This window comes from Palaemon carinicauda, chromosome 35, assembly GCF_036898095.1.
Source record: "Palaemon carinicauda isolate YSFRI2023 chromosome 35, ASM3689809v2, whole genome shotgun sequence".
NCBI classification, from domain to species: domain Eukaryota; kingdom Metazoa; phylum Arthropoda; class Malacostraca; order Decapoda; family Palaemonidae; genus Palaemon; species Palaemon carinicauda.
In genome coordinates, this window is record NC_090759.1 from 19,343,860 (window position 1) to 19,356,776 (window position 12,917).

At 41.2% G+C, this 12,917-nt stretch overlaps 1 protein-coding gene across 5 annotated transcripts in view; it reads right to left on the minus strand.

Moving 5' to 3' along the window:
* Positions 1–12,917, minus strand: part of LOC137627651 (obscurin-like) — a 253,347-nt gene that overhangs the window by 24,197 nt on the left and 216,233 nt on the right. For 4 of the 5 annotated variants that reach the window (XM_068358801.1, XM_068358802.1, XM_068358799.1 and 1 more), the window contains one exon: positions 2,118–2,328. In XM_068358801.1, coding sequence (XP_068214902.1) covers positions 2,118–2,328 — 211 coding nt within the window. Of the gene's footprint in view, positions 1–21; positions 408–2,117; positions 2,329–12,917 lie in introns of those variants that run through there. The other variant, XM_068358800.1, reaches the window with a different exon arrangement.

The following is a 12,917-nucleotide window of genomic DNA, read 5'->3' on the forward strand; positions in this document are numbered from 1 at the left end:
AATTAACATACAGATTCCATGTATACCTCCATACGGAAGTGTAATATCATTTTTTTCTTAATAAAATGCGAGTACCCAGGAAACAAGTCATCGTCGATATAATGGCATTTAGTTTCAGATAAACAAATAAAATCAAAATCTTGTACAAATATCTCAAGTATACCAAATTTGGCTTTACTGTGTAGTCCATTAACATTCAAACTAGCTATCTTCAGCTCAGAAAATGACTTATATTTTGCATAGCTTTTATCCAAGTTATCTTTGTTGCTATCAATTCCATTTCCACTGTCCTGTCTCGTTTCCGTATCCGTTCCATTTATGAAGGGGTCGCACTTATCCTATGTAAACTGTAGAGTTAGGCCGTGACTGTTCATCTTATCTTCTTTCCATCCTATCTTATAAAGATCCTGCGTGTGAAAAATAGACATCTATATTATGTATATATATATATATATATATATATATATATATATATATATATATATATATATATATATATATATATATATATATATATATATACATATATATAAACATATATATATATATATATATATATATATATATATATATATATATATATATATATATACACATATATAGCCAAGCCTTAGCAGAAGTACGTATCATATAGGACTTTCCACTTAGCTCTATATAGACAAAGAAGGGTGAATTTAATATGAAAAAAATGATTGTGGTTTCATATTTTAATATAGAATTAAAGAGAGTTGGAGACAAAATTATTATAAACGCAGTATATATATATATATATATATATATATATATATATATATATATATATATATATATATATATATATATATACAACTGAATATCTGCCTATTAGTGTCTTTGTGTACTTTTAACTGCCGAATCAGAAACAGTCCTCTAATCATAATGTTTTCAGAAAACTGGCCGCTGATCTGCTTCCTATGCTGATACAAACAGCTTATCACTTGCACACTGAACATCCTTCATAAACTTCACAACTCACCTCTGGCTTGCACATACTCCTGAACGTCCTAATTACGCAGGACATTCATTTGCTATATATGTCGTTAGGTCTTACTCTCTACCAAATAGGCCTACTTCTGCATTATGCAGTTTTCAAGAATCTCTCGTCGTTCAGTCCTTCCACACGAACAAAATATCTTAAAATAATATGAGCCATCCCATGCATATATTCATCAATTTCCTATGCCTCTAGATTTTCACCTTCGGCTATAAAAGTAATCGTTCCACCATCCATTTTAACATTAGTTATCACATCTTTAAGGTTTCCATTTACACCGATAGTCTTATTCTTGGTATTCATTCACTTTCATTCCTTCTATTGTAAATACTTTCAAACTCTCATTAGTGCCTGCAGTTTCTTTTCACTATAGGTAATTAGCATTGCAAACTTCAACCGTTCTTTATTTCATTTATGAATAATTTCTTACATCATAACCGTCGATTCCCATCACTTCATCTTAGGTTAAATATATTAAACAATCATTGAGGTATAACACACACTACTCTCAAACCTACTTTTACGCAAACTCATTTACTTTTCCAACTTCAAAGTACTTTGCTTCCCCTTCATAAGAAAATTATAGCTTTCAAACACTTATCTTGTATATCATAAAACCTTATCACCTAATACATTGTTTCTCAATTTATTCTATTACAAGATAAGCCAATTTCTTGCCATCCGCGTCTTATCTATGGAGACTTCAATTTTTGGATGGATGACGCATCAAATCCTGACGCTTTGGCATTTAGTGAGTTACTAGAATCATATCGACTATTGAATAATGTCGACTGCACAACTACTTTAACTGGACATACGCTAGACTTAATTATAAGTGATGACATGAAACAGAGGTAGTGCAAAATTATTTCAAGGACTATGGTGTTTCTGATAAGTGTTTTTATCAACACAAATGCTATATTAGTTAATATTAAAAGAAGAAGAAGAAGAAGAAGAAGAAGAAGAAGAAGAAGAAGAAGAAGAAAAAGAAGAAGAAGAAGAAGACGGCAGGGAAGATATTCTTAAAAATATTACCCTTATAAAAAGGTATAAACGACCAAAAAAAAAATAATAATTATTCAACTTGTTCAAAGTCAGTACCTACCACGGACATACAAATGCGCAACTTGACTTATTGAGGTTCTATTGAAATATACAGTACACTGATATCTCCCCTGGTCATATCGAGTCACATTTGTGATTTGAAGGGTCCACTTCATGTTGTCATCGTGCACGACAGACAGTCTGGGATCGTCGGATTTCCTGGTCAAACCAATGCTTAGAAGTTTCCTTGGGTGTAAGCGATACCATCCAATCTGATTAAACCAAGAATTTATGAGGAAGCTTATTGATAAAAATAACGACACAATACATAAACACACAATGAATTTTGCACAATATAACTTTTTACACAACAAATGCAGTTGTTTCCAGTCCACTGCAGTACGAAATCCTCAGACCAGTGTTAATGTATGAATAGGAGACGTGGGATCTAAGACAAAAGGTGGACGCAAAGCTTGAGAGAACAGAGATGGGAATGCTGAGGTGGATTATGGGAACATCACTGCTTGAAAGATTGGAAAATGGTGGAATAAAAAGATGGCAGGCGTAGTAAAATTACAGAGGTGATGAGTGTCACGACTGAAATGGTGGGCACGTGTTGAGGATGGATGGTGGGGAGGGAGTGAGGAGGCCTTAGGAGGATCCTGTTAAGGGGAGAAGATCGAGAGGAAGGCAAAGAATTTAGATGGCGAGATAAGGTGAAGGATGATGTGGAGGAAAGAGGTTTGGTGGAAGAGGTTGCCTTTGATAGAAGACATTAGAGAGGGCACATCTGACAACCCACCTCTTAATGTAGGGTTAATAGTATCAAAGAAGAAGACTAGTCATTGTAGTTTGCTGATGTTGGGAAACTTTTGTCCAGTACATCTTTGCTGATCATGAGGATACTCAAACAGTTTCAACATGTTAAGGTATCCTCACTCAGAAAGGGTGAGGAAACCTTAACTTTTTATAGCATGCTTTAAACAATATTTATGAGTCCTTGAGTTAGAATTAATTAATCTGCTAGATTGTAATCTTAGGTTAGATGCAGCTTTTCATGTAATGTGGCATATTTGTGATGTGTTGTATCTTCACAAAGTTATTCCCTGTGTAGATGGAGATTATCCAATTAAATTGCTTCACCTCACACGATATGAGTTATATTTTGCTATGTGTGACGTTAAGGTCACTGTTAGACAAAGAATTCAGGAGTTGTTCCTTCAAACTTGGAGCTGACCCCGTGAAAAGCTGAAAAGCTGAGAACATTTCAGACTACATTTTTTGTTTAATCTACTACTATTTCCATGAAGATATCATAATAGACTGTTAATGACAATGTTGAAATCTAAGAATTAATGCTATTTTAAGAGGGTTGGGATCATGACTTTTAGTTAATTTAAATTTGCACCAAAATTATTTAAGAGTTAGAACAAAGCTAATAGTAAAGCTAGATCAGGCAAGGATATAAGGTTCGTTGGCAGTTGAAATTAACATAATGATCAACCTGTGTGTTTTACTTGTAGAAAGGAACAAAACGCCATTGATTGCAGTGAAAAAAAAACAGCGTAACCATTCAAAAATCCTATACATGAAACTAAAATTCAAACAATGATATCTCAGTACCAATTAATTCTATAAATTTTATTGATTTCATTGCTGCAGACTTTAATTCAAAAATATTACTGTTTTAGTCATTGGTGGGTTCATTGATAGCTTGGGAAAGTGGAAAACACCAGACAGCAGCGCTGTCAACTTGCATACTCAAGTACATGACTCGCTATCAATAGCGAAATGAGGTAAAATCATTCAGTAGTTGGGAATTATGTCCTGTTTTAAGCTACTCTATCACGAGTACTATAGATCTTGAAAATAGTTTATAATATTTATACACATACACTAATGTATATAAAATATACTAGTGTACCAGACCCTTCTAGATATGCACAAACATGCATACCCCTCTCACCACGGTATGGTGTACCAACCGTGTGTCACACGATACTACAGAGTAACGACAATGTGACGAGTCACCAATCTTCTCTCAGCTCGTCACATTGTCGTTACTATGTACGATAGTGTGACATACAGTTAGTACAATGGCTACTCCTATCCTCCCTACCAGAGGGATGGGAGAGCTGAGCATGATACGCCTATTGACGCAAAGGGCCTCAGTTAGATTTCACCAGTCGTCTTTGTCTTGAAGTTTTAAATCAATACTTCTCCATTCATCCTCTACTTCATGATTCATAGTCCTCAGCCATGTGTGCTAAAAGCATGCCCAAACCATCTCCATCTACCCCTCACCATGATCTCATACACATATGGCACTCGAGTAATCTCTCTTAGAGTTTCCTTTCTAATCCTGTCCTGCCATTTAACTACCAATATTCTTCTGAGAGCTTTGTTCTCAAATCTACTGAATCTGATGGATATTGTTTCATTTTCATACCATGAATCATGTCCATACATTAACACCAATCTCACTAAACTGATATGTATCCTGATTTTTAAAAGTAATCTCAGACAGTGGCTGGGTTAAGTAAAATTTAGAAATATAATCGCCTAATTGGCTTTTTCTTTCAATCTTTCATTAAACTCCAATTCTAAAAACCCTGTTAGAGTTCCTGATTATTAAAATGATTCTACCTTATTAATTCTTCCTCCTTCCAATAATATTTCAACGTCCATTGCATATTCTGTTCTCATCATCAATGTTTTTCTTCTATCTATCTTCAGCCCAAACTTATGTGATATTTCATGCATTCTGATAAGCAAGCATTGCAAATCTTGTAGTGTTCTGCTAAGGACAGCATTATCAGCATACTCTAGGTCTGCTAATTTCCTATTACCAATCCAGTCCAATCCTTCTCCACCATCCCCAAGTGTTCTATCCATTAAAATATCCATGAGGAGGATAAACAACATAAGTGACAACACATTCCTTTGGAGTACTCCACTGTTCACAGGAAATTCATTTGATGGGTCTCCACTAACATTAACTTTGCACTTGCTATGCACATGAAGACTTATAATCAAATTTGCATATTTAAGAGGAATTCCATAATATCACAGGCCTCTCCACAAAATTGTCCGGGGACTCTATCAAGGCCTTTTTCATAGTTTAAAAATGCCACCAAAAGTGGATGTCTATATTCTACATATTGCTGTACCACATGTCTTAAAATGAAAAATTGGTTTGTACAACTTCTACCTTTTTTGGGCTCAGGGCATGTCGTCCTGATGGAAGTTCCTTCATTAGTAGCTTCCTAGGTATATTTGACTACAGTGATTTATCCCAGAGAGTTTACCAAAGGTATCCAGAATTCTAACTCCTGGAGCGAATATCCCTTAAAATTTAAAAAGGGATATCGCGTATATCAGAGAACGTATTCTTGACACGTCTCATAGCTATTTACACCCCAATAGCGTTTTCGCTTCGAGAGGGAAAAAGTGGCCAGAATATAAGAGAGTTGTTAAAGAGGCGATGCTCTCGACACTCCTACTGTACTGTAAATAGTGCGCTGAATCGCCACCACGTGGCGCCACCAAGCCATTCTTTCGTTTGTAGCTCTGCTGACCGGTGTTATCCCGTGTTATCTCTCGGTATTTTGGAACTATTTCGTCGCTATGATGTTTTCACCAGCCTCATCAGCTTCCGGAAAATTAAGTAATATCTTTAGATTGTGTAAATGTAAGCTCTTGCCAGTTTTACTCTTCGATTGAGATCGTAATTAACGTAACAAGAGCTGTTGCCAGCCGGATGGCGTCATGGAAGCACTCGTTCTTCTTGTTCATTTAGTTATCAAGAACGATTTCCCGGCATTATTTCGCTTTAATAACTTTAGCTATTTAGATATTTAGCTAGGGAATTTCATATTATGTCAATGTTGTCGTGGATTTGGCTATTTATGGTCGAGCCTCACGAGTGCTAGTCTTCCTAGCCTAGGCACCTACACACTTCATGCATGATATAACCTTCCTGGACAAGTTTTATTGAAGCTCAGGCAATATTTTATACAATTAAGATATTACTGCATAACATTTTCCTCTTCCAAGATAGTATACAAGAGTGTTTCGGTGAATGATTCTCTATGCTCCTAGACTTAATAGCCTAGGGGCTTTAGTATACTTTCTTACATGTCCCTTATTGCTCTTGTATTGTCTTTTAAGGGGAGACTGACACCTTCTATACTTTTTAAGTCGATACTATCTCTAACGAAATCTAAGAGCAATTCCCCTTCCTCTGATCAGCTTAGGCTACCCTCAGTTAACTGCTGCGAGCTGTGTTCTGGCAAAATTTACTGGGGTGTTTTGTCTCTTTCTCTTAACCACTGACACAGTTTTGAGCTGAGAACGGAAAATCAGAGTAAAGTCTGTGTTAGGCATCCTACTGTCTTAGTGAAATGGTTTCCCAAGTCAGGTTAGGTTGCCGTTCAGGAGGCTAGTCCTCCCTAGGCCATACTGGAGGTTCTTGTATATCAATTTCCTCCTTCCTCGGTCTGGCAGACAGTCCTGTACTAGTAGATCTTAGTATAAAGAAATGATATCTTCCTTACTTAAGATCTCTGGTACCAGATTCTGTTCTCTAGTGAGATTGTGTCCTATGGCCGCTTTCTCAATTAACTAACCTAACCTGGGGAAATAATTTCTCCTACTTGAGGTTACTTTATGAGATCAGAATCCTTCAAATTAGGTAATGCTCTAGGGTTTTACCTTACTTATAGGACTTCTACCCCTTCCCCACTGTCTCTTTTGTGTTGGATGAACCATCACCCTTCTGGCTGTTGTTCTACATTTGACCCTACGGGTAATCTATAGAATTGGCCTGAGGTTCCCTGTCTGCTGCCGGCTGGGCCGGCTGCCGGCAGGTACCCTCATATCTTTGAGTGTGCTCTCCAGTCCTCCCTTGAACTGCATTCCATACCCCATATGAATGGGATATGGTTGAGATGAAGCCCGAATATAATTCCCCCTTCCACTTGCACCCTCTTTCGGGATGTAGGCCGGCAAGGCTGAGCCTTTGCCGTCCCCCATCCTCTATTTCTCTCTGCCTTTCCATATACTGGGCCGGCCGCTGGCAGCTAGTAGCTGTTGTCGGCCATGTTGGGTGTCTGTCGGCTGGCAGTTACTCTGCCGCCACTTGCCGTGGGTGTCGCTGATCGACAACCCAACGACAATGAACATACTATGACCGGCTGCCGGAAACTGAGTTGTCGGCTGGCAGCCGGCCACCCAAAATTTATATAGGTGCCGCCGGTTGCCGCCGGGTCCTACTTAATAGAGATCCTTCGGCTGCTGGCGGGCAGAGCGGCAACTGCCGACCTGCCGCCCACTACTTTGAAGACAGTATCTGTTTCAAATAGCCCAGAATAGGCCCGGCATATGTCGGCTATGCCGGCATGTTCCGGCTAGGCCGGCATGTGCAGGCGGGCCCGGCAGGTGCCGTGGGGCCCGGAAGATGCCGGGGGGCCCGGAAGATGCCAGCAAGCCCGGCAATACTGGCGACATGCTGCCGCCAGTCATTGCTGTAGCCCAAAAGTTTTCCAACCTTCAAGTGGTTCATGGGCAGCCAATTGTGAGACCATCATTTTTAGGGAGTGATTCTCCCTACCAATTAATGGTTATTACCCATTAATTTAATCCCCTATATTGAACATGGAAGATTGTGTTAAGAAGACACCTTATATCCAAGGATATTATCTTCCCCTTGAATTAATTATGAATCTATAGTTCAATATTGGAGGAGGTCATAGCAATGGGCTGGACAGGAAACACATGTAGGTGTCTTTCCTACTTTCTAGCTTACTCTATCCAAGCTAATATTAATTAAATATTAATTAAATATTAATTAAAATATGTATGCTGAAATCTGAGAATTTCACCGAATACTAATAGCTTTTCTCTCTTTACAGGAGGAGCACCACGTGTGCGGGAACAACTTTTGCAGGGTCCGTAGTAAGAGCTTCTACGGACATTGCATGTGCAGGGCCCATGCTCGCTGCGCAGTTACCAAAGGGGCTCTCAAGTACTGGGACCCACAGGTATGTACCGTTTGTGACAAACTTATTAAAGAGGCTTTTGATGATCAAAAGTCTACTGAGTCTAGGGATGCAGCTAGGGACACGCTGCGGAAATGGGTCAGGGGTTTTCAAAAGAACACTTCTGGCCCATACCTTCCTAATGAGAGGATGAGGGATTGTCTCTTCCCTAATGCATCTGCGGATGCAATTGTTCCCCAGGCTCAACCTGAGATCCCCTTAGTTCAGATTCCGGTAGAACCTGACGTTTCGGATGCCTTTCAGAGCATCCAATTAGAGGACAACATGTTTGTTGTCTCGGAGGAGACTGAGAACAATCTCCTAGTGGATGAACTGGAGCAGGAGGATGAGATACCTCCTGAGACTGGAGTCGAGATAACCGAAACGATTTCGGTATCATATGCAGCGACCGACGCCTTCGATTTCTTCCACCGCACCTCAGTTGGATTCCATTACAAGTACGCTACACTCGCTACTGTCCATAGTGCAGGACATTCAGAAAAAAATCGTCCGAGAAAGAAGCATCTTTCCGGACGGAGATTCATCAGCTAGTTGCGTCACGTTTAGCCCCGAAGTTAAACATTAAGGACCTCCCCGCCTTCTCTGACGTTAACCTATGGAGGTACGCAGGGCATATGCCTATGTCGGGGGGGGGGGAGATCTTCCTCTCAGAGAAACTGGGGCCTATCCGGATTGCTATGTCCGTCTGAGGACGGAACCAGCATCCAAGGAGGAAACAGAGCAGAAGAAGACGATTGTCCTTAATCTATCTAAGGCACAGGCCTTATATACAACCACCTTGAAAGAGAGGGCCTTTACTACTTCCAAGGTGCCGGCTCTCTGCAAAGAGCACACATCCTTTATTGCTGACTCCGAACGTGCCTTCCCCTTTATGGACAAAGGGTTTAAGGCAGCCTTAAAGGCAGTTAAGGCAGGGAAACCTTGCCCTACACTTGAAGAGTGTAGACCATTTTCCCTCGCCTTCCCTTCAGATGATAAGGATTGGAAGGATGTCCATAACACCTTCACAGTTGGGAAGCTAGCGGCAGATATCGCTGGACGGCAGTTCAACGAAGATCTCCCAAAGCTGTCAGAGTTTCTCCTGTGCAGGGAACAGGAGACTAAGGAATGTCTCGCTGCTTCCATGTCTCTGCAGACTGGCTTAGAGACTATGGTCAAAGAGGTCGTAGATAAAGCCGCTTCGGAGAATAGGAATCTCCTCTCCAAATGGGGCTTGTCCTCTAAAAGGAAATCTTCCGCTGATGAGGGTCCCCAGCCGAAGAACAAGTCAAAACGACCAAGAGTGCCCTCTTGGCCAAAGCAACAGCAACAGCTTCCCATGGCCACGATGCCCCAGACGGTGGCACAACCACCCCCCACCTTTCCACTGGTGCCACCAACGCTGGCGACCCAGTCGCCCGTGTTCACCCCAGTATTTGAAAGGCAATCAACTACCTTTAAGCCGAACTCTCGAGGTTCCTTTTGAGGATCCTCTAGACGCCCCTTCAGAGGTAGGGGCAACAAAGGTGGACATGGCCAAGGAGGCAAGTCTTCCAACCAGCACTCAAAGTGAGATGCTGCCGGTAGGAGGGAGACTTCTCCACTTCCGGGATCGTTGGACCTTTGATCCCTGGGCCTACAGCCTAATCAAGAAAGGACTAGGGTGGAGTTGGAGCTTGTTTCAACTCCACCCAACTTCCCTCAATTCTTCCAACACACAACCCCCGTACTGGAAGAATATGTTCAGGAACTCTTGAACAAAAAAGTTATACGGAAGGCAAAGTCCATTAGCTTTCAAGGAAGGCTATTTTGTGTTCTGAAGAAGGATTCGGAAAAGCTCAGAGTCATTCTGGACTTATCACCACTCAACAAGTTCATAGTGAACCACAAGTTCAGAATGTTGACGCTTCAGCACATAAGGACCCTTTTGCCCAAACGGGCATTCGCAGTCTCTATAGACATGACGGCTGCATACTGGCATGTTCCAATCAACCGTCAAGTTTCCCCCTACCTAGGGTTCAAACTAAAGAAAAGAAAGTAAGTTTTCAGAGCCATGCCCTTTGGCCTAAACATAGCCCCAAGGGTATTCACAAAGCTTGCAAATGCAATTATTCATCAACTACGCCTGAAAGGAATCCAGGTGGTAGCCTACCTGGACGATTGGTTGGTGTGGGCAGCATCCGAGGAAGAATGCATGCAAGCCTCCAAGGAAGTGATCCAGTTTCTGGAACACTTAGGATTCAAGATCAACTTGAAAAAGTCTCGGCTTTCTCCAGCTCAAAAGTTCCAGTGGCTTGGTGTCCACTGGGACCTACTGTCACACTGCCTTTCCATTCCATCAAAGAAGAGGAATGAGATAGCAGGATCTGTCAAAAGACTCCTTCAATCCGACAGGATATCAAGAAGGCAACAGGAGAGAGTGTTGGGGTCCCTCCAGTTTGCCTCAGTGACAGATCCAGTATTGAGAGCACAATTAAAAGATGCATCAGGAGTTTGGAGAAAATACGCATCAAACGCTCGAAGATATCTACAAAGACCGATACCAAATCGTCTGCGATCACTACTCAAGCCATGGTCGGAGGCCAAGAACCTAAGAAACAAGGTACCCTTGAAACCACCTCCTCCAGCAGTCACCGTTCATACGGATGCCTCGAAGGAGGGGTGGGGAGGTCATTCTCATCTTCGGAAAGTCCAAGGAGCCTGGTCTCCCCTCTTCAAGTCCTTCCACATCAATTTTCTGGAAGCCATGGCAGTTTTTCTATCTCTGAAAAAGCTGAAACTTCGCTGCTTAATCCACATCCATTTGGTTATAGACAGCAAAGTAGTAATGAGATGGCTAAATCGACAAGGCTCGAGATCGCCTCACATAAATCGAGTGATATTGGCCATCCTTCGTCTAGCCAAGAAGAAGAGATAGCATTTGTCAGCAGTCCACACCTTCAAGGGTTCCGCAATGTGACAGCGCACACTCTATCCAGGGTCAACCCGATAGAGTCCGAATGGTCTCTAGATGCAAGATCATTCTCTTCCATATTACGCAAAGTCCAAGAACTGCAGATAGACCTCTTTGCAACGAGCGACAACAAGAAGCTACCCCGGTATGTAGCCCCGTACGAGGATCCTCTAGCGGAAGCGATAGATGCAATGTCCATAAATTGGAACAGATGGTCCAAGATCTACTGTTCCCTCTAACCAACCTTCTGTTGAAAGTCCTCGAGAAACTGAGATCCTTTCGGGGGACAGCAGCAATAGTGGCCCACAAGTGGCCAAACAGCGTTTGGTTCTCTCTGATAACGGAACTACGCCTGAAGCTGATGCCGTTGCCGGAACCAGTTCTGACTCAGCAAGTGCAGAAATTGACTGTCTCCGTTTCATCAGAGAAAACCCAGAACCTTCATCTCATGATTTTCTCGCCCTAGCGATCAAGAAAAGGTTTGGAATTTCTAGAGACAGTATTAACTTCTTATAAGAATACAAGTCAAAGTCAACAAGAAGACAATATGAGTCTTCCTGGAAGAAGAGGGTGGCCTTTGTCAAGGCAAAGAATCCTGAGGAGATTTCTACGGATTTTTGCTTGTCCTTCTTCATCCATCTGCATGAACAAGGTTTAGCAGCTAATACGATTACTACATGTAAATCCGCCTTAGCCAGACCAATACAATACGCCTTCCAAGTAGACTTCTTTAATGAAATCTTTAACAAGATTCCTAAAGCCTGCGCTAAACTTCGGCCTGCAGCTCCTCCAATGCCCATTTCATGGTCTTTGGATAAAGTTCTTCACTTAGCATCAACCCTGAACAATGAAAATTGCTCGCTGAAAGACTTGACTTAAAAGGTGATACAGTAATCTTATTTGTACTAGCCTCAGGAGCCAGAGTTGGCGAAATAGTGGCCCTCTCGAGGGATGATGGCCACATTCAGTTCACAGACAACGGAGAACTGAACCTCTTTCCGGACCAGTCGTTTCTCGCCAAGAACGAGCTGCCCACTAAGAGATGGGGTCCCTGGAGAATCTGCCCTCTGAAGGAAGAAGCATCCCTCTGCCCAGTGGAATGCTTAAAGGTCTATCTTCGTAGAACTTCAGACATTAAGGGAGGTCAGCTTTTCAGGGGAGAGACTTCTGGTTCAACGTTATCCTTGAAACAGATATGGGCGAAAATAACCTATTTTATACGCAGAGCGGATCCAGACATTACACCCGCAGGTCATGATCCGAGAAAAGTTGCATCGTCTCTGAATTTCTTTCAGACAATGTCGTTTGAAAGCCTGCGTGCTTACACTGGTTGGAAGTCTTCTAGAGTTTTCTTCAAGCACTACGCGAAGCAATAACAAGAAATAAAATTTCATGTGGTAGCGGCAAGCAGTGTTATAAAACCTGCCGCTTGATTATTGCGAAGAACCGTGCACTAATTGGGACTTTTAGTGAAGGGTGTACATGATAGAATTTTAAGGTATATCATGTTGAGTATTGTGTTTAGGAAGACACTATAGACTGTTCTATCTATACAGGTGATATCAAGTATAATAAACTGACACAAGTGCCAGGCATTCTTATAAGCACAGTGTTCCTAGTAATAACAGCATACATAGTGAAATATTATATTTCCCTTTGAATGGCTAATGTTTCCTTTTCCGGTGAAACTTATTTATTTTCTGTTATTACTGTTTATACTTTTACGCAGAATTGTTCAGCGTAAGATGTAATTGATTACAACCCTGATTTCTATTTTTGTAATAAACAATAGAAGGAATCTTTGAGTCTCTTTCGCCTCAAATATTCAAAATTATGTATAAATCAGAGCACCCTGGATTCTCTTAATATT